Source organism: Oryx dammah, unplaced genomic scaffold, assembly GCF_014754425.2.
Source record: "Oryx dammah isolate SB20612 unplaced genomic scaffold, SCBI_Odam_1.1 HiC_scaffold_22, whole genome shotgun sequence".
Lineage (NCBI taxonomy): Eukaryota > Metazoa > Chordata > Mammalia > Artiodactyla > Bovidae > Oryx > Oryx dammah.
Genome location: NW_024070206.1, coordinates 49,173,018 through 49,195,125, shown reverse-complemented (window position 1 = coordinate 49,195,125; position 22,108 = coordinate 49,173,018). Strand labels below are relative to the sequence as shown.

The 22,108-nt window shown below is 44.6% G+C and overlaps 1 protein-coding gene and 1 non-coding gene across 3 annotated transcripts; both read right to left on the bottom strand.

Moving 5' to 3' along the window:
* Positions 1–918: 918 nt before the first annotated feature.
* LOC120880915 (serpin B8) lies at positions 919–20,327 on the bottom strand. Of its 2 annotated transcripts, XM_040264334.1 has the most exons (8): positions 20,223–20,327; positions 11,594–11,771; positions 9,515–9,652; positions 7,964–8,049; positions 7,189–7,306; positions 6,456–6,598; positions 4,718–4,870; positions 919–1,455 (listed from the first exon to the last, which is right to left on the bottom strand). In XM_040264334.1, exons 4-8 carry the CDS (start codon positions 8,039–8,041, stop codon positions 1,051–1,053), a joined length of 897 nt encoding a protein of 298 aa, XP_040120268.1. In that variant the 5' UTR covers positions 8,042–8,049; positions 9,515–9,652; positions 11,594–11,771; positions 20,223–20,327; the 3' UTR covers positions 919–1,050. The 2 variants fall into 2 exon arrangements, with proteins under 2 accessions (XP_040120268.1, XP_040120267.1); XM_040264333.1 differs by lacking the exon at positions 7,964–8,049 and having other exon boundaries at positions 20,223–20,326.
* TRNAK-UUU lies at positions 17,234–17,306 on the bottom strand. Its single transcript has one exon. It is a non-coding gene; the product is annotated as a tRNA-Lys (tRNA).
* Positions 20,328–22,108: the final 1,781 nt, after the last annotated feature.

Sequence of the window (22,108 nt, the reverse complement as noted above, 5' to 3'; positions counted from 1 at the left end):
ATTATTAACTACAGGACCACCAAGGAAGTCTCATTTTTTTCTTTTAAATAAGGAAGTTTGCACAGAACATTATACTGGGCTGTCATTTTCTTACTGACCTCTAATACCAGGCTCCTTTCTATTTCACATTTTCAAATATGCATTAAGTATGCTTCTGGGCTCTTTATTCTATACCATTAATCGGTATGTCTATCCCTGAATAAGTACCACAGTATATTACCAGTATATTTATAATAAGCTTCACTATTTAATAGAACCAGAGCTCTTCAACTTGATTTTTTTCTTTACAGTGTGTTATATCTTTTTGACCTTTTGCTTACTCATATACCTTTTAAAATAAACTTGTCAAGTTCCATAGAAACATGGCTGGAATTTGGATTAGAATTACATCTATAGGACAAGTGGAGGAGAACTGACAATTTTTTTAACTCAAGGTCATTCTTGATATGAAATATGTCCATTTATTTTGGTCATCTTTAATGGCTGTCAATAGCACTTTATAATTTTTAGCATCTAACAGTCTTACTTAGCTTTTGTTAATCATTATTCCTGAGAACATTATATTTTTAGTGCAAAAGTAATTACATTTTCTAACTGTTGTTTCTTAGGTGCATAAAAATGCAATTAACTCTTGTCCAATAATGATATCATACGCTACTATAAAAGTATATAAGTGTCAGTCACAGTAGTGTCTGATTCTTTGTGACCCCAGAGACTGTAACCCACCAGGCTCCTCTGTCCATGGAATTGTCCAGGCAAGAATACTGGAGTGGATTCCCATTCCCTTCTCCAGGGGATCTTTCCCATCCAGGGATCAAACCTGGGTCTCCTGCATTGTAGGTGGATTCTTTACCATCGGCACCACCAGAGAAGCCCCCAGGCTCTTTATCAACCCATTAAATCCTCTCAACATCTCTATGAGGGGAAGATCTGTTAACCATAACCACATTTTATTTCAGCAGTCAAACCACTGCATCAATCTGGCCACCGGAATTTGGAGTAAGGCAGAGTGTGAGAAGCGAGAAGAGAGAAGTACAGCAATTGCACCTCCTACGGAGAAGAGAACCTGCCACAGAACAAAATGCTGTTGGTTTCCCGGTGCCTGATGAAGAAGAGGAAAGGGTGGTCTGCACAAAATTTCGGTTCCATTCTGCAGCACCGGGAGTTCCTGACCACGGCAGTGGCCCCGGCTGCCTCTGTGCCCTCCTCGTTGACCTCCACGAAGCACTTGTGTGCAACCTTGGACATGGGCACGTTCTTCTTAGCTGACATTCCGGAAAAGTCTGCCTTGGCTTCCTCAAAAGCATCAGTCATTCCTAAACTTCGAAGAAAAGCTTCCAAGTCATAACTCGCCTCCAGCTTTAATCTGGGAAGAAAAACTTGAACTTTCTCCTCAGTCAGCTTTTCTGGACTCGTCCAGGTTCTGAACTTCTCATATGTAAGTGCTTTTTCCACCTGAAATAATGAAGAGTTAAGTCTTAAAAGCTAGATGATAATAGCCTGGTACCCACCCACCTATTGGCTCATTAACCCCTCCCCCTCATGACCTGTGACTTGATACTGAGTTCTGTTCCAGGATAATCTACAGGATATTTCCTCTTATAAACACACCAAGATTTTCCCTCTATTTCTTTCATTTTCCCTGTTTTATGGATACAAGAAAGCAACAGTAGGAAACACTTGAGACAAAGATGGGGTTTTATTTTGAACTATCTGGACCAAATTAATGTCAAGTTGTTTTTTTAGTTTAGGAAATTCTCATAACCAATTTATTGTATTTATGTAGATGATACCACTTTAATGGCAGAGAGTGAAGAGGAATTAAAGAGCCTCTTGATGAAGGTGAAAAAGGAGAGTGAAAAAGCTGGCTTAAAACTCAGCATTCAAAAACTAAGATCATGGCATCCAGTCTTATCATTTCATGGCAAATAGAAGTGGAAACAGTGTCAGATTTCATTTTTCTGGGCTCCAAAATCAATGTGGACAGTGACTACAATCACGGAATTAAGACGCTTGCTCCTTGGAAGAAGAGCTATGACCAACCTAGACAGTGTTTTTAAAAGCAGAGACGTCACTTTGCCAGCAAACTATGTATAGTCAAAGCTATGGCTTTCCCAGTAGTCATGTATGAATGTGAGAGTTGGACCAATAAGAAGGCTAAGTGCCAAAGAACTGACACTTTTGAACTGTGGTGTTGGAGAAGACTCTAGAGAGTCCCTTGGACTGCAAGGAGATCAAACCAGTCAATCCTAGAGGAAATTGACCCTGACTATTCATTGGCAGGACTGATGCTGAAGTGGAAGCTCCAATACTTTGGCCACCTGATTGGAAGAGCTGACTCATTGCAAAGACCCTAATGAAGGGAAAAATTGAGGGCAAGAGGATAAGGGGGCTACAGAGGATGAGATGGTTGGATGGCATCACTAACTCAATGGACATGAATTTTAGCAAACTCAGGGAGATAATGAAGGACAGGGAAGCCTGGCATGATGCAGTTCCTGGGGCTGCAAGAGTTATACATGACTTAGTAAATGAACAACATCAAATGCAATACAGTACCGTGAGTTTGAGAAACTGTTGACCAAAGAGAAAAAAGCATGACTCAAAACTTGGCTGAATGAAAAAGGGAGAACTCTGTGATTCTGGGGGAGGAGGGCAGGATGGGAAATTCCACAGGACTGTTGCTTCTGGCATCCTTGCTTGCCCTCTGCCTGTTCTGGGGGTAGCTTCGAACCTTCCCAGATCCAGCCTTCATTCTCATTTATTAACAAGGAAAATACACAGAGGAGCATCTTCCCCCCACCAGCAGAAGTCCAAGTGAGAGCTCCTCTCCAGTGGCAGATGTTTGGATGTCAGTTCTGTTCCTAAACTCTCCTAATTTTCTTTTTTGGGGGGAGTGGGGAGCTTTAGAAAAAATTGAAATATATGTGATATAAAACACTGTGTAAGTTTGACATGTACATGTTAGTGTCATACATTTATATATTGAAATATAATTGCCATTGTAGCAATGATTAATACCTCATATTATATAAATATCATTTATTTTTTATTAGTTTATTTTTAACTGGAGGATAATTGCCTTATAATGTAGCACTGGTTTTTGCCATTCAACATGAATCAGCCATACGTGTGTGTGTATATATATATATATGTCCCTCCCTATTGAACCTCCCTCCCATCTCCCACCCTGTCCCAACCCTGTAGGTTGTCACAGAGCACTGGTTTGAGCTCCCTGCATCATAGAGCAAATTCCCAGTGGCTACCTACTTTAGCTACTTTACCTGTGGAAATGTGCATGTTTCCATGATACTCTCTCAGTTCAACCCACCCTCTCCTACCCCCGCTGTGTCCACAGGTCTCTTCTCTATGTCTGCATCTCATTTTCTTAAAGTTGCCATGACAGATCTCTTCCTTGCCTTATGCCAGGAGGTTCCTGATTCAATAGAGAAGCCAAGGAAATCAGGCAGGCCCTATCCTCACAGGGGCGGGCCGGCATGCACTGGTGTGCTGGAGCTAGCTTGCATCTTCTGCAAAAGTCAACTGTTAAACCCTTGGGAGCCTAAACTTGGCTGTGATGCAGGTATTTACACCACAGAAATCAGCAAACATTATAAATGAGGGCTTCCCCGACACCTCAGGAGCCAGATAACCAGCATGCTGTCACTCCTGCACCTCCCACCTTATAAATTTACTTTCCCCCAACCTGAACTCTCTTTTCCCGTCATAGGAAAATGTCCTTTTCCTCCTAAGAAAAATTCCTCACCTGTACTTTAGACTCTTGCTCCTCAAAATTGGGTTTATGACCAACAGCGTCTGTATCACTTGGAAACTTGTCAGAAATGCAAAATCTCAGGCCATAATCCCCCTACATCAGAATCTGCATTTTAACAGGATCCCATTAGATTAATATGCACATTAATGTTTGAGGAACACTGCTCAGAGCCATCTTTATCTTTTTCCTACTATTTTGTTTAATAATTACTGGGCTCTCAACTAGCCCTTCCCTTCAGAATGAATAATAATGTTCTGATTTGTGGAACTCTCTTCTTCTAGGCTTCATCAGAATTTGTTTATTCCAGCAATTGCACTCCTAGGTGTACACTCAATGGAAATGCACACGCATGTTTGCCAAAACTCATGCAGTGGTGTTCATTTAGCACTCCTTAGAACAACCCTCTGGAGAAAGAAATGGCAACCCACTCCAGTATTCTTGCCTGGAGAATTTCACAGACAGAGGAGCCAGGCAGGCTACAGTCCAGCGAAGAGTTGGACACAACTGAGTGACTATCACTCACTTACTCACTTAGCACAACCCTAAACTGGAAATGCCTCAAATGCAATCCAGTGGATGCACATTTAAAAATGAGCTCGGACTACTTAGGATTGCCACAGGGAAAGACTGGGGGAAGAGATAGTTAGGGAGATTGGGGTGGACATGTAAACACTGCTAACATGTAAAACGGATAGCCAGCAAGGACCTAATGTAGAGCACAGGGAATTCTGCACAATGGTACGTGGCAGCTGGATGGGAGGGGTGGTTGGGGGAGAATAGATGCAATCATATATATACATATATGGCTGAGTCCCTTCACTGTTCACCTGAAATTATTAAACCATTGTTAATCAGCTATATCCCAATACAGAATAAAAAGTTTTAAAAAAAACATGCGCAGGCTGGATCCATAGTCACTCAGACTCAGCATCAAGGGCTTACCACAGCAAGATCCGTGTTCTCATCAGGCAGAAGGATGAGCATGCTCAGCTCGGCCCCCACGTAGGGCAGCTCCAGGACCTGGGCAGGCACCTCCTCCACGTGCCCCATTTTAAACTTGGCTTGCTTGAACATCATCTGTACTGTCTTCTTCTCCTGATAAAAATATGAAACTAAAATCAAATCACTGAAATATGAGAACAGGGTACTAAGAACTGGTATGTCTAATTCACAGAACCCTTGAGGTCATTCAGTCACTAAGTCATGTCTGACTCTTTACAACCCCATGGACTGTAGCCCACCAGGCTCCTCTGTCCATGGGATTCTCCAGGCAAGAATACTAGAGTGGGTTACCATTTCCTTCTCCAAGAGATATTCCTGACCCAGAGGTCAGTCCCAAGTCTCCTGCATTGCAGGTGGATTTTTTACCAGGGAAGCCCACGGAACATAACATATAGGTACATATAATTATTATTTCTGTGCATTTATGCTGATTGATGCAAAATCTTCATTAGTACATAGTAGTGTTGAGTAATAACATTCCATTGTCCCAGCAGATCAAGTACTACCATGTGGGAGAGAAAAAATTGATGAATAGAGATATAAAACTCTCTATATTATTCTCAGAAGAAATTATGCTTTTTTTCTCTTTTTAAAAGATAAGTAGAGTAGCACTCACAGGGACCTTTTAATTAAAAAATTATTTCTCAAAGTTAAGAGGAAAATGAACTAATATTCAAGTCTTTACACTGGAAGATTTATTTAGAAAAGGTATATAAGCCAGAGGGAGTTACACTTTTACTCTGAAAAGTTGCTCAATTATATAATTGGCGCTATGGCCTTGCTTTTCTTGGAGAAAAAGCCTTGATGAGATGTCCAGAGTCCACCATTTTTAAAGACTGCAACAAATGTATTCTGGGCATGTAAATTTTTGTGCAATATGCTATTATCAAGTGGATAGAGGTCAAATTCCAAGCTGAGAGTTATTGACCTCAGCCATTATCATATTCAAAAGTGAATGGAGAAAAGTTTTTTGAAGTTAGGCATAGAAGTCTAAAAATCAAACACATAGCATGATGACTATAGTTAATCATGGATTAATAATAATATAATTAATATAATAATAATATAATAATACGGAACACTGGATATTTGCAAAGAGGTTAGATTTCAGGTGCTGTCATCAAGAAAATACATGGCAACTATGTGAGCAAAAGATATTTTAATTAGCTTCACTGCAGTAATCATTTCACTGTGTATCTCAAATCCTCATCCTGTACATCTTAAATATGTAAAATTTTTTATTTTTTAAAAAAATATCCAAAAATAAGTAAAAACAAAGCTGTCCTGAACATTTATTTGCTAACACTTTTTTTTTCTTGCATTCTGAATTGTACAGCATGAATTCTAAGGCAATAAATAATCATAGTTGTCATTGACAATTGCGAGAAAAAGTCTAAATACACTCAGTGATAGGATAATACAAAAGTAACTCCAAGGCTTAGAAGAAATTTTCTTTCAATCCAAATAACAACCAGAGACAGATCAATTTGACCAAGGAAAAAGATCAATATAACAATTATTTTGGTATTTCTCTTTCCCATTCCAATAAGAAATATACAGGGGACATGCAATTCATTCAGAAATAAATTAAGAATCAAGAAAGGGTAAAATAAATTATTTTTTCCATTCCTTCACAATCTTCAGAAAGTAGCAATATGTCTGCAAAATGTTTTCCTACCTGGTTAGTCTTAAAGGGCATTCCCCTTGTGTGCTTTCTGTCGAATTGCTCATTCCACTTGCCTTTGAAATAGATGGCATCCACCAGGACGAGCTTAGTCAGAGGACCGACTGTCCCAGCCCCTAGTATCTCTGATATCTTACCTGTAAAGAATATGAGAGAAAGTTACTGCTATTGGGGGAGAATAAACATTTCTTTTACAAAAGTTGTCTCTCTCGATATTGAAAAAAGGCTGGAATTCTGCCGTTCTGGCTGCCTGAGGACTCAGGGGGATGGTGTTTCATGTGGGGCACACATGCAGTGTAGTGTTTGTCTTTAAACAACCAGCCTGAAGCAGAGACTAACACTAGGTTTAAGCATTTTTCAGAAATCACCACTTCATAAGGCCAAGAAAAATATCAGACTGGCATTGGGGCTTCCCTGATGGCTCAGACAATAAAGAATCTGCCCGCAATGCAGGAGATCCAGGTTCAATCCCTGGGCTGGGAAGATTCCCCTGGAGAAGGGAATGGCTACTCGCTCCAGTATGCTTGCCTGGAGAATCCCATGGACAGAGGAGCCTGGAAGGCTACAGTCCATGTCAGAATGGCATTACCTGCTTCAAAACCCAGCAAACATACACACAGGCTACTGGAAACAGCGTCAGAGTGGTCACACCAAGGAGGTCACATCTGGGCAGTCTTGGCTTTGTCTCCCTTATAACACCACCTCTCCCGAAATGAAAACCACTCACCTTCCGTCTTCTCCATCACCCAGTCGTTTATGTGTTTCCTGCTTTCTTCAGTGTCTTCAGCAAAGGACAACTCCTCCAGGTCAGCCTGATAGAACTTCTGGCAGGATTCTTTAAAAGCCTACAAATGCAGAATACCAAGTGTGGCCATATTCTACTGGGCAAAATTTCCTAAAAGTGTGAAAACATTTTCTTCTTAACATGTTTCTGCCATAAATGCTTGTACAGGGCACTCTGTACTTTAAAACTCATTTGTGCAATTAATCAAAATGTACAGACCACTGGCACTATGCCAGGTGCGGCACACCAGGGTAAAGACAAGACTTTGGACCTGAGGTGGCTCACAGTCTGCGGAGAGAGGAATATATATACATAGAGAGCTGCAAGATGTTTTGGGAATATGGACAGCGGCAGCTATGCACAAACAGCCTGCGAACTTCCCTGTCAAACCCTTAAACTCCATGTTGACCTGCTGTTTGATTTTTATCTCCTCCACTACGTGGTCTAACCATGTTTTACTCATTTCTGTATGACCAGAACAGACCAGACTGTCCAAAACATCGTTATGTAATGACTGGAAGGCTTGAACTAGACTATCAAAAAATCTTTCAGGTCTTCCAGGAGTGGAATCATTGTGTGAGTGTGTGTGTGTGTGTGTGTGTGTGTGTGTGTAGGGAATTAGGGGAAAAAATAGGAAGGGATAAGCCATGAAATGTAAGTTGGGGTCAAATCAGGAAAGGCATTACATGCAACACGTTAAAATCCACAGGTAACTCACCTCACGAAAACTTGTTTTCTGATATAATGTGCCTGGCAATTGGCTCCCATCCTCCGCCCATCTCCTGTCCTCAAACATTTTAGTTTCTACAGAGGAAAGAAGATGCAGAGAGAAGAAGAACCCAAGCGACCATGAAAAGTGGAGAATGATCCTCTGTGTCCTCAATATTCCCCAATTACAATATTCAGAAATCTGGCTGATATTCAAAAATGAACTTCCATTAACCAGGAGATTCCTGGAATCACAAGTACTTATCCCAGAAAATCTAACTAGCTGAAGGACTCAGAATCATCTTCAAGGATACTGAACCCCACAGCAGGCAGTCCGCACTGGGTAGCAACCAACAGCAGCCAGGACAGAGTTATATTTGAGTCTTACATAATAATCCTTGGAACTGCTGACTGCTAAGATGGCCAGACTTACCTTGATCATTTCATTAATCTTAAAATAACATCTTTCTGTTTATTGTAGAGCACAATTTTTTGGATCTCACTTATTGAATGGTAGACTCTTACTGGACTAAGGACCTTTGGAATTACACACTGCAGTAAATAGGAAATACTCAGATTCAAAATCTTATTTTTTAGGAACAGATTTTAATTTTAGAAAGACTATTCTATCATTTACCAACAAAGGTCCATCTAATAAAAGCCATGGTTTTTCCAGTAGTCATGTGTGGATGTGAGAATTGGACTATAAAGAAAGCTGAGCACCGAAGAATTGATGCTTTTGAACTGTGGTGTTGGAGAAGACTCTTGAGAGTCCCTTGGACTGCAAGGAGACCCAACCAGTCCATCCTAAAGGAGATCAGTCCTGAATATTCATTGGACTGACTGATGCTGAAGCTGAAACTCCAATACTTTGGCCACCTGATGCGAAGAACTGACTCATTAGAAAAGACCCTGATTCTGGGAAAGATAGAAGGTGGCAGGAGAAGGGGCTGACAGAGGATGAGATGGTAGGATAGCATCACTGACTCAATGGACATGAGTTTGAGTAAACTCTGGGAGTTGGTAATGGACAGGGAGACCTGGTGTGCTGCAGTCCATGGGGTCGCAAAGCGTCGGCCACAACTGAGCAACTGAACTGAATTGAATTCTATCAGTGGTGTGCAAGGACCAGGCTGGACTTAGAGAGATCAGTTAGAAAACAATTAAAATAACAGTGTAGAAGGTGTGAGAACCTGGACACAGGCAATGACGATGGTGATTCAGAAGAGGGGACAAATTTAAGAGACTTTGCATGGTCAGCTCCACAGAAAGTGCCCAGTAAAGATGAGACAAGGGTTAGGGGTTGTGGTCATTGAGATGGGGGTGGGGGAAAGGCAGGTACGGGTGCAGGAAGATGGACAAATTCATCTGGGAGTATGATATATCAGAAACAGTCATTTTTTAAAGGACACAGTTCAGAAGCAATCATAAAATTCTCAAATACAGAAGTATAATTCTAAGCACATTTTTAAGGCAGCTCAACTATACTTTATTTCTGCTCTTCCATAATTTCTGTTTTATTTTCAGTGTCTTTCTTCATCGATGTGGGAGCACTACTTACTGACAGGAAATCACACGTCTTTTCCCCAAAGAGTCTGTTGGCAGTTCTGAGCAGGCACTGCGGGCCAGACTTGCTGACTTCCCTGAGGAGTGACTGGAAACCTCGGTGCACATCTCCACTTTCATTCAGACAAAGTGCCTGGTGATAGAAGACAAGAACACTGACTTTTAACATGCCATTTTCTCCCTCAAAGAGCTCTTCCCAAACAAATTTCTGCGCTGAAAATAACAAAAGGTAAGGTGAAGTCGCTTATTTGTGTCCGACTCTTTGCAACCCCGTGGACTGTAACCTACTAGGCTTCTCCGTCCATGGGATTCTCCAGGCAAGAATACTGGAGTGGATTGCCATTTCCTTCTCCAGGGGATCTTCCCGACCCAGGGATTGAACCCGGGTCTCCCACATTGGAGGCAGACGCTTTAAACTCTGAGCCATCAGGGAAGCCCTAAAATAACAAAGGATCCTATTTTAAAAGGAGTTTGGTTTGACCATATAGCACAGAGTTTCTCAACCTGGAAATATAGACTTTTGGGGCCACAAACCTGGGGGCTCAGCAGTAAAGAATACGCCTGCTAATGCAGAAGACCTAGGAGAGGTGGGTTTGATCCCTGGGTTGGGAAGATCCCCTGGAGCAGGAAATGGCAGCCCACTCCAGTATTCTTGCCTGGGAAATCCCATGGACAGAAATCCCAAGGTGGGCTAGAGTCCATGGGGTCTCAAGAGTTGGACCTGACTTAGCAACTAAACTACCACCACCAGTTTGCTGTGAGGCTGTCCTACATATGCAAGAATATTTAGCTGCATTTCTGGCCTCTGTCCACTAGATGTCAGCATCACCTCTCAGGGATGACAACCAACACAGTCCAGACCTTGTCAAATGTCCCACGGATCGCCCCCAGGTGGACAGCCCTGCTCTAGCAGGTTTATCTATGCCAGGAAGGCAGCGCTCAGGACGGAGACTGAAACAGGGATATGGAATGACCTCTAGGATACAAGAATGAGCAGAAATAGACATGGGAATGTTTCATTGGGAATTCGATAGAAGTCCTCCAGTCTAGATGGGATTTAAATGTCAAATCAGAGAGAGAATTAAGGCTGTTCCCTTACCTCCCAACAACACCAGCCCTAAGCCGCCCTCCTCCAGGGAGCTGAAAGAAACAGCCACCAGGGACTCAACTGTGGCTGGGGACTGATTCTGAGGAGGGTCGGTGCACCCTGATATGGAAATATGATGCGTATATGGCAGTTTCCGGGGACACTTTCACCAGGGAGTCTACTTCCCTAAAGCAATAGCCACCACCTCCATGGGGCATGCGTGTGTTCTCAGTCACTTCAGTCGTGTCCGACTCTTTACCACCCCATGGACTCTAGCCCACCAGGCTCCCTTGTCCATGGGATTCCCGAGGCAAGAACATTGGAGTGGGTTGCCTTTCCTTCCCCAGGGGATCTTCCTGACCCAGGGATTGAACCCCGTCTCCTACATCTCCAGACTTGGCAGGCTGATTCTTTACCCAATGAGCCACCTGGAAAGCCCACTTCATTGATAGCTAAGGTCATATATAAAGCATGTCAGGTCAATCAGATTACATATTCATTGACTGATTACATATACATATATATATATGGCTGAGCTCTCTCTATATATTATATATATATTATAATCTAATATATAGATAGATAGATTATATCTTAAAAATTCCAGAAGTCCCCATTTGTGCCGCACTTTTTCCACTTATGCATAACCTTATATTAAAAACAACGCATTAAACAAGAATTTCACTTACACAGTTGCATTTCCATTTGAAATATAACATTAGCAAAAGTTTAAAATTGAACAAAGTTGAAATTCTTGGCTTTTTTGTGGAACAGAATTGTAGTTTCCCTTGCTCATCAAAGATGCAGCAAAGAACACTCAATGTCTCCCATGAACACTAGCAGGAGATGTCTCTCACACAATTCTTTCCACTTTCAGGTCTGTATTCTTTCCATCCCTCCAGTGTCCCTCCCAGCCTCACTGGGGTCCATCAGGGGGTGTGAGGCAGGAACAGCGCAGCCCTGTGAAAGCGGAGGAAGCCCACATACCTGGGACATCTGGGCCGCCGTGTTCCCCTTGGCCCCCATTAAGACCATGGTCAGGACGGAGGAGACGCTCAGCGGAGAGAAGAACACATTTTGCGAGTGGTCCTCTTCACCCAACATTTTTAATAAGTTGATGGCAAAAGTGCCATTTGCTTCACAGAGAGCATCCATCGGTGGAGGTCTATATCAAAAGCCAAACAGGCACGTCAGCCACACCCTCCACTAGTCACCTGCTCATTCGTGCCCCATCTGTGGACACTGGGTGTGGTCAGCAAAGTAGTTGCACCTTCAAACATGCGTGTCGAATCCCAGAAACCTGTGCTTGAGTCTGAATTAAGGATCTTGTGATGGAGAGCGTCACCTCGATCACCGGGTGAGCTCAGTGTAATCACAGGCTTCTTATAAGAGGACCGCAAGGGACCTCCCTGGTGGTCCAGTGGTTAAGCTCTGTGCTCCCAATGCAGGGGGTTCAGGTTCAATCCCAAGTCAGAGAACAAGATCCCAAGTGCCCAAACTAAGACTCAGCACAGCCAAATAAGTCAATATTAAAAAGATAAATAAACAAAGCAGGCGGGTCAGAGGTTGAAAAGGAGATATGAGGATGGAAGCAAAGATCAGGATGACTTGGGGTCAGAAACCAAAGAACGCAGGCAGCCTCTAGGAGCTGCAATATGCAAGGAACTGGACTCTGCCCTAGAGCCTCCAGAGAAAAAAAGTAGCTCTGCCAACCTCTTATAGACCTTTGACCTCCAGAAGTGTAAGATAAACCCCCTATTACTGATCGTCTCCCTCAGTTTTGTGTCTCTGGCATAATCTATAAGCAACGTTCTATGAGTTATTAACCATTTTCTATAAATAAAAATGTCATACATCTTCTTACATAGTTGCATATATAGTTCAGTTCAGTTGCTCAGTCTTGTCCAATTCTTTGAGACCCCATGGACTGCAGCACACCAGGCTTCCCTGTCCATCACCAATCCCCAGACTTTATTCAAACTCATGTTCATAGAGTAGGTGATGCCATCCAACCATCTCATCCTCTGTCGGCCCCTTCTCCTCCTTCCTTCAATCTTTTCCAGCATCAGGGTCTTTTCCAATGAGTCAGTTCTTTGCATCAGGTGGCCAGAGTATTGGAGTTTCAGCTTCAGCATCAGTCCTTCCAATGAATATTCAGGACTGATTTCCCATAGGATGGACTGGTTAGATCTCCTTGCAGTCCAAGGGACTCTCAAGGGTCTTCTCCAACATCACAGTTCAAAAGCATCAATTCTTCTGTGCTCAGCTTTCTTTATAGTCCAATTCTCACATCCATACATGACTACTGGAAAAACCATAGCTTTCACTAGATGGCCCTTTGTTGGCAAAGTAATCTCTGCTTGTTAATATGCTGTCTAGGTTGGTCATAGCTTTTCTTCCAAGGAGCAAGCATCTTTTGATTTCATGGTTGCAGTCACCATCTATAGTGATTTTGGAGCCCCCAAAAATGAAGTCTGCCACTGTTTCCATTGTTTCCCATTTATTTTCCATTACGTGATGGGACCAGATGCCATGATCTTAGCTTTCTGAATGTTGAGTTTTAAGCCAGCTTTTTCACTCTCCTCTTTCACTTTCAAGAGGCTGTTTAGTTCTTCTTCGCTTTCTGACGTAAGGATGGTGTCATCTGCGTATCTGAGGTCATTGATATTTCTCCCTCTGAGGTCATTGATATTCCTGACCTGCATAAAAATTTCTAAAGAGGCAGGTCAGGTGGTCTGGTATTCCCATCTCTTTAAGAATTTTTCAGAGTTTGTTGTGGTCTGCACAAAGGCTTTGGCATAGTTGCATATAATATCCCTACAATTGTAGTATTCTGTTCCTTTTTATTCATCATTAGAGCACTTTTTCCCTCATTAAAACTATTTGTAAACATGTTTTTTCTTTGCCCCCAATCCCCAAACTCTGTTGTTATTGTTGTTTCTCTGTTGGTTTTAACCACAGGCACAGAGGATTGAGTTAATCATCTTGCTCAGTTCATGGGCTTTGAAAAGGCCTCCTCCCCTCCATCCTAATTCCAATCCCATATTATGTCACATGAAAACAGGCAGAAACAGACTTTCCTGGTGGTCCAGTGGTTAAGACTCCATCTTCCAATACAAGGGGTGTGCGTTTGGTCCCTGGTCTCAGATCTAAGGTCCATATGCCATGGGGTGCAGTCAAAATTTTTAGAAAAAGAAAACAGCTGGATGGATTTCAACAGATTTGTGGGGTTGGTTTGGGACAGCCTGCCCTAAAATGCAAGTTCCTAGAAAAACACAAAAAGGACTTTAAATCCGAGGGACTAAAATAAATATATATATATATACATATATATATATATATACATACCATTTTCCACTGGTGTTGTTGAAATTGGACTGAGAGCTGTGAAATGGGCCCCCTGGGAATGCAGATGGGATACGAAGCCCAGATCTCAAGTCATCAGGTGGACAGATTGAATCAGGCACTGATTATAGATCCAGCCTTGACCTTCCCCCAGCTTAACTAAACTGCAGACAAGTTTCTTCCTGCTTCTGATCCCTGACCTCCCTTTCCTTAAAGAACTTACTTTAGGCAGTTGGTCATCGTAAGTTTTTTCTCTGCTTCTTGGCAGCTAAACATTTTGAAAAGCCTCTTTCTTATTTTACAACCCCAGACACTCTTTCTCAAGCCCCTAGAAGCCAACCCTTTAAAATATAATCATCAAGGAAGATGGTCTCCATGGGACAGGGCGAGAAAAACGTCAGCAGGCACCTTGCCGCCAGTTGTGATAAGTTTTTGCAGCTTATAATTATAATTTTAGAAAAAATTATAAAATGTGCATTTATTTCTATTAAACCTTCTCTAAACCTGGACTCCTAGTCAGTAAATTAATAAAACTCATCAACTCATCTCAGTTTCCCTGAGTCTCTTTGCTCTTACAGTTGAGAGCACTTTGAAAAAATAAAAGGACAAATCATCACCCATAATCCCATGATCCTATAAGCTCATCTATTATGTGATCCTTTTTAAAAATGTATATGTATCTTTTTAACTCAAAAATTTTAAGGTGATGCAAGAACAATATGTTTCAGTTTGAAAAACTAGCAAACAAGCAAAACCAAAAGTACTGGAAGCTCTACCTAAAGATAAGGGTCATCACATCTTTGTTTATTTTTATAAGCACCTTTCAGTCTCCTGGTGGACTGACCGGGTTTCCTGAAGCCGTCTTGAAAGTGAATCTCATCAAGCTTTGGAGGGGGTCAGACAGAAGGGGAAAGTGAAGGGGGTGGGGCGAAGGGCAACATTTCAACCAGAGCCTCCTCACTGTTGAATGGTTCCTTTGAAGCTTCTAAGAAATTTTTTCAAGAGAAGATGTCTCTGGCTTAAAAGAAACAAAAGCATGGTGGGGGGGGGGGGGGGAAGTGTGGCATTCACCTGGTAAGTATAAAACAATCCCATCCAGTACAGATTCCTTAAAAGTTTGGCAGGAAAAAAAGTATTAAAACGTCATCCAAGAAAATACAACAGTGCTCTATAGTTAATACACTTAATAGAGGGACAAAATGTTGTTTTATTCTGCCCTCACTTCAGTAAGTCTCTCCAGACTCTTCAGCTGCTAGGTTCCAACACGAGGGCTGCCAGAGTTTGAGTCTCAAAACAGAGCAGGACCCAGCCTGCCTCCTCGCCACTTCTGGTCAGAAAATAAAAACCTAGGAGGCAGGAAACTGTTATTCACTCAGTCATGTCAGACTCTTTGTGACCCCATGGACTGTACCCACCAAGCTCCTCTGTCCATGGAATTCTCCAGACAAGAATACTGGAGAGGGTAGCCATTCCCTTCTCCAGGAGATCTTCCCGACCCAGGGATTGAACCGAGGTCTCCCGCATTGCAGGCGGGTTCTTTACTGGCTGACCCACCAGGGAAGCCAAGAGGGATATTGAAACTTGATAGCACTGCACCTATCAGAAAATGGCACCAAAGAGACTCAAAGAAGGAGAGAGTTGGGTACCTGGAGATGAAAGACAGGAATAAATTTGGATTGGATTTTACAGGAGCATAGAAGCTTTGGACTGTGGACTAAAACAGAAAAATGCACAACATGACATTAAGTTGTGAGTTAAGTTTTACTCAGGATCTCACTGAAGGCTATAGTAAGGGAGATAAGGTCTCTGACATATTTCCGAGGAGGCAGGCAGAAAAGCACACAGAATGCCTGCAGTCAGCCATTCAGCTCTGTAAAAGGTCACTGCTAGTCACGAGGACCAGAGGGCACAGCTAGTGTTTTTAGTGCTTTGTGATGTAGGGGAAGATGCAAGAATCTCGGCTTATTAATTTTTTTCCCAGTGAAATCCCTAAGGAGCCTGTTTTCCCAAAGTACAGAGTGGCTTATCCTGTTTTTCATTCTGAATTTTGTTCAGGGTGCACTGGCAGCCAGTGACTGCAGCAGCTAAATACCTGATCCTCGTAGAACTGGATGGTGAGCAACATTCTTTGTGTCATAGGAGCCAGGGTGAGGCTGGCATAAGCTTATGCTGGTGAGTGAGTCTGCATATGTGTCTGTGTGTGTCTGTGAGTATGTAGTTGTCCAATCTGCATAGGCAAAGGAATGAACTGGAATATCACATTAATTTCCTCTTTACATTTCAACTGCTTTTAATTGTAAACGTCTATTTCGGGTTTCCTCTACATTTCCCCTTTCTTCCTCTCATCTCCTCATGTCCATTCCTTTTCAACATCAGGGTGTTAGTCAGCGGCTGAGTATTTTCCATCATCATGTCCCCCAAGCACTGAAACACCCTTGCACACACTCACACACAAGTGCACCTCTCAGATGTGTCCCAGCTCACACCAGCGAAAAGATTTTACTTCCAGCCAATCAAATGGATTGGCATTAAACTTGTTTTCCTTTTACAGGTGAACAATGTCAGGACAGTTAAATACTGTCCTTAGGTCTCAGAAGAAACTAGCAGATTCAGCCACAAAAGCAAGCCTTCTGCTTCCAAGGAGATATCTCTCAATATCCATGAGGGGCTGGTTCCACAAGCCCCCTGGATACCAAAATCCAAAGACACTTAAGTCCCTTCTATGAAATGGTGTAGTATTTGCATATAAACTACACACATTCTCTCATCTACTTTCAATAATCTCTAGAATATTTATAATCCCTCACACAATGTAAAATGCTATGTAAATAGTTGCCAGAGGGTGCAACTTCAAGTTTTGCTTTTGGGAACTTCCTGGAATTTTTTTTTTTCAAATATTTGCAATCTCTTGTGGGTTCTGTGGAAGCAGAACCTCTGATAGCGTTGAGGACTGACTCCATTCAGCATCATTTCCTCGTGGGGCAGAATGCCTGTCACCTCCCTGCTCCACCGCCCACCTCCAACCCATGAAGTGAAGTGAAAGTTGCTCAGTCGTGTCCGACTCCTTTGGAGCCCATGGACTAAACAGTCCCTGGAATTCTTCAGGCCAGAATACTGGAGTGGGTAGCCTTTCCCTTCTCCAGGGGATCTTCCTCACCCAGGGATTGAACCTGGGTCTCTGGCATTGCAGACAGATTCTTTACCATATGAGCCACCAGGGAAGCCCAAAATTCTGGAGTCAGAGGCGCTACCATTGCGCCACAAGGTCACAAAAAACAGAGACGCCCAAACAGGGTCATGAACCCTGGCCCCTCAGATTAAAAGTCTGATGCTCTACCAACTGAGCTATCCAGGCATACATATATCCAACCCATACATACATACAAAACTGAATTTGTCCAAAAAGCGTTTATGTTGAACTTTCCTCATAAGATTTTGGAGGATTAAAAAAAAAAACAAAGGTCATAATTCCTGACTATGAAGAGGAAAAGTTAAAATTTTATGTAACTTCCTGCTCCTTCTGCCTCTGTAACTCAGCTTGCTCCTTGCAAAGTCTGGATCACGCAGGTCACGTAGTCTCAGAAAGTGGGGACTAACAATACTAAGAACTGGAGCTTATCTCAGTCATCCTCCTCCTGCTCTTTTCAGCTGTCCGGCCTCTGCAGACTTGCTTAATCCTGCCTGTCCCTGTAAAGGTCAGGCATTCGCCTCCCTATCTTGACTGCTGTCCCCGCTCAAATGTAACCCCTTAGTTAAAACCAGCCTATTAACAGCTAGTGTTGCCCACTATAGTCTATCTATAAAAACTCTGTAATCCCTTGTTTGAGGCTCAGAGCTTGGAGTGTCCTCAGTCCTCTGGGTCCACCGGCGTAATAAGCCTGAGTTCTCCAACTCTCCGAGTGAGGTGCTTGGTTTCTGCAACAACTGGGAGCTCCCACCCTTGGGGAGATACACATGCATAAATGCCTGGTTTCAAGCTGGCCTTGTACTCTGTACCAGGATAAACAACAAAGTGCTAAGGAAGCCAACAGTGAAGCAGAAAGAAATCTCTTCAGAAGCCCAGGAGAAGGGGAACAGTAAGTTGGTTCTTAAAGACTGGCAGGAGCTCGGGAAGGCAGTGTCAGGGCCGGCGGTGCACAGAATGCACAGGAAGCGCGTGGTCCGAGTGGGGCCCAGGGAGCAGGTGACTGCAGCTTCCTACCGGAGGCACAGTGCCTGAGACAGGAAGGGGGCGCCCCATACACCAGGTTGAGAGTTTGGGACTTGAGCTATGATCTAGGAAGCCAGGCACTGTTTTCAAACAAAGGCTTTATATGAGTTTTAGAAAAAGACTGTGGCTCATGGTTTGGTGTAGAAAAAAAAAAAAAAAAACAAAAAAAACTGGAGACCCCTGCCACTGACTGGCGACTACCCAGCACAGAGGAAACGTCTAAACTAGAGAGTGAGTGGAAGATGGAACTGCCAGGCTGAGGGGCTGATCACCTGAGGATAAGGAGGAGGACAGAGTCCCAGGCAGAGGCTCTTAGCTAATCCATCCAAAGGGTGGGACACCAACCACAGGAAGTCATACAAGTCAGCTTGGAATGGGGAAGGTGCTACATTCCATTTGAGATGAGTGGAACATTCCATTTCAAGGGCTCCGGTAACAAAGACAGCCCGAGGGTGTTTGTCAACAAAGGGAGGGGACTTAAGAGGAGAGGAAGCTCTAGAGCAGGAGATTGACAGCCCTTAGTCTGCATCCACATTCCAGGAACCTCTAGGTAAATGGGTGGAATTAGAATGTACAGGTGGAGGCCTAAGAGAAACAAAACAAAACAAAACAAAACAAAGAAAAAAATCCACTTTGTTCTGGGGAATTTCCACTTTTCGCAGGTAGTGAGAGGAAAAGCCAAAGGACTGGGACCAAGCAATCCTGATGTCCTGGGAGAACTGGACATGAGTGAGGGACCAGGGAAGTGGGGAGGATGGAGGAGGAGAGGAAGGGGGGGGGTGGCAGTTCAGACCTCAAATCCCTCAGCAGAGTTCGTGGGAGCAGGAACCAGGGAGCTGGGGGTATCGGGGGCGTGTGCAATCCACACAGTGACTGCTGAGGACGGGGAGACGGGGAGGAAGCTGTTTGTTTCACGTGCGAGAGAGGGCTTCCCTGGTGGCTCAGCTGGTAAAGAATCCGCCTGCAATATGGGAGGCCAGGGTCGGGAAGATCCCCTGGAGGGAGGGCAAGGCAACCCCTCCAGCATTCCTGCCTGGAGAATCCCATGAATAGGGGAGCCTGGCGGGGTAGACCCCGTGGGGTCGCAAGGAGTCGGACATGACTGAGCGACTAAACGCAGCAGAACACAGAGAAAGGAGCCCATGAATAAGAACAGATGAACAGATGTTAAAGAAAAAAAAAAAAGAGGAAGAAATACAGAAATAAAGATGGGAGGGACACACGGGAGGAGGAACACAGAGAAGAATGTGGAGGAGGGGAGGGGAGAGGGGCTGGTTACATCCAATAAGCTGGGGGCCCGGCACCTCCCTGAGCTCACTGGAGGTTTCGCTCACCAGGAGTTTTCCAGGCGAGGCTGCGGTGGGCGCCACAGACCTCCCGCTGCGCCCCGCCCCACCCCTCGTCCCCCGCCCACTCCCCCTCCCCTAGCCCCAGCCCCCACCCCTCCTCCCCTCCTCCCCCACCTTGTTAGAAGTATCACAGACTTTAGAACAATTGATAATAATCATGGTCTATTAACCGTTTTTGCCCCGGGAAAACAAAACTATTAATGGAAACTCAGTATAGGAATGAAAGAGCTTACAGGCTTCCCTCCCCCCTCTCACCCTTCACCCCCTCCTCCCCCGGCGAGAGCTCCCGCCAGTGCTCCTCCGGGAACCGCAGCCGCGGCGGGGCTCCCGGCCGCGCCCTCCCTGCCGGCAAATCGCAGCGCAGTGGAGTCTGCAGGCCCGGGTCGCCCCCACTGCGGGGACCACCCTGTGACCCAGGGCGGTCTGCCCTCCGGACCTCGGGCCTCCGAGTCCGGTCCTTGGACACTCACCCTTGAGGCCCCACGGAAGCGGGCCGGGATCCCGCGGGTGCGGCGGGGACCGGGGCGACCCCAGCCCCGCGGCTCTCCTGCCCGGACACCCCCGCGGGCCTTCCCCTGGTCCTCTCCACCTCCCTGTTCTGACCCGCGTTGCCTCCGGCCTCCCGCCGTCCCTACAACTCTCCGCTGGAGCGCCAGGCTGGAGGCAGCCGCCAGGGGATCCGGAGGGCTCGGGAGCCCCGGAGACCGGGTACCTGGGAGATTCCTGCTGCGGCGGCGGCGGCGGCTCTTCCAGCTCGGATGCTTCACGTCCGCTTTGAGTTCGGGCCAGGCTTCCGGCGGTGACTCAGAACTCCGGGAGATGACCCGGCCTGTGCAGCAGCTGGATCGTGGGCGGAGGCTGAGCCTCGCGTGTATCTCCCTTCCCCGGGCCCGAGAGAGCAGACGGATTGGTGGCGGAGGCTAGCGCCTGGTCCTCTGAGGGTGTTTGCTGAAGGCCTCGCCCGTTAGGGCCTAGGTTTGCTTTCCTGGGTTAACTTGCCTTAGTCTTAGGACTTCCCTGATGGCTCAGATGGTAGTGTCTGCCTACAATGCCGAAGACCCGGGTTCAATCCCTGGGTTGGGAAGATCTAGAGAAGGAAATGGCAACCCACACCAGTATTCTTGTCTGGAAAATCCCATGGACGGTGGAGTTTGGAGGCTACAGTCCATGGGGTCGCAAAGAGTAGGACAGGACTGAGCACTTCACTTTCACTTTTCTTTAGCTAATTTAGAGGGTTCCGCAGATGGAGCTAAGTGGTATAAAGAACTTCCCTGCCAATGCAGGAGACATGAGTTGTGGGGTTCGATCCCTTTGTTGGGAAGATCCCCTGGAGAAGGAAATGGCAACTCACTCCAGTATTCTTGCCTGGGAACTCCCATGGAGGAACCTGGTGGACTACAGTCCATGGGGTCACAAAGAGACAGACACAACTGAAGTGACTTAGCACGCATGCCCAGCTTGTTTAATACGCCTTGTTTAGTAAGCCTATGGAAAAGCACTTTAAAAATCCAGATTCCAGTCTGTCTAGTTTCATTTTTAGCCACTACACGAATGTCTATATTATTGAACATGTTGTTCAGTTGCTCAGTCCTGTCCGACTCTTTGTGACCCCATGGACTGTAGCCCCCCAGGTCCCTCTGTCCAAGGGATTTCCCAGGCAAGAATACTGGAGTAGGTTGCCATGTTCTTCTCCAGGGGATTTTTCCAATCCAGGGATTGAATTTGCATTTCCCGCATTGGCTGGCAGATTCTTTACCGCCAGAGCCACCAGGGAAGCCCATATGCTCTTCAGTTACTATACTGCTTTTCCACTAATAGTTTTGTTTTCCCTGGGGGGAAAAGGGAGATTAACAGACCATAATTATTATTTATTGTTCTAAAGTCTGTGATACTTCTAAAAAGACAGGCTATATACATTTGCACTAAAGGAGAAAAACAAATATCAGGGAATACTTTATACATTATTGAAAAAGCCTGATGAGTGCACACACATACATGTTTGTCCAGGATGACTGCAGTTTATTTTGCAATCATTCTTTGTACTAGCATCCACTTTGAGTCTCTTTCCCCCTCGAGTTTGTAAGCTCCATGACTCAGGAGACGGGACCAGGGTCCGTCTGTGTTCAGAGGCATAGTCTTCATGCCCCAAATATCAACTGATACAGCATAGAGGTCTAGTAACCATTTTTTAAATGAATGACTGCCTGAATGCATCTTACTAACCTGCAGTTTCTAGTATCATTCTTTTTCCTCTTGTTTGGAAAATATTGTGTTGAATATTCTTAGACTGTCAGCTTCTGACAGAGTCACTCTGGTCTTCCTTTATCTTGGCTTGGTTTCCAGGCTCCGTGTTCACTTGTTAACCTACTTTTCTTTTGAGTCCACGTGATACTTAAAGCCTAAGGACTTTTAGTGTGATAGAACACGGGAGAAGGCAATGGCACCCCACTCCAGTACTCTTGCCTGGAAAATCCCATGGACGGAGGAGCCTGGTGGGCTGCAGTCCATGGGGTCGATAAGAGTCGGACAAGACTGAGCGACTTCCCTTTCATTTTTCACTTTCATGCATTGGAGAAGGCAATGGCAACCCACTCCAGT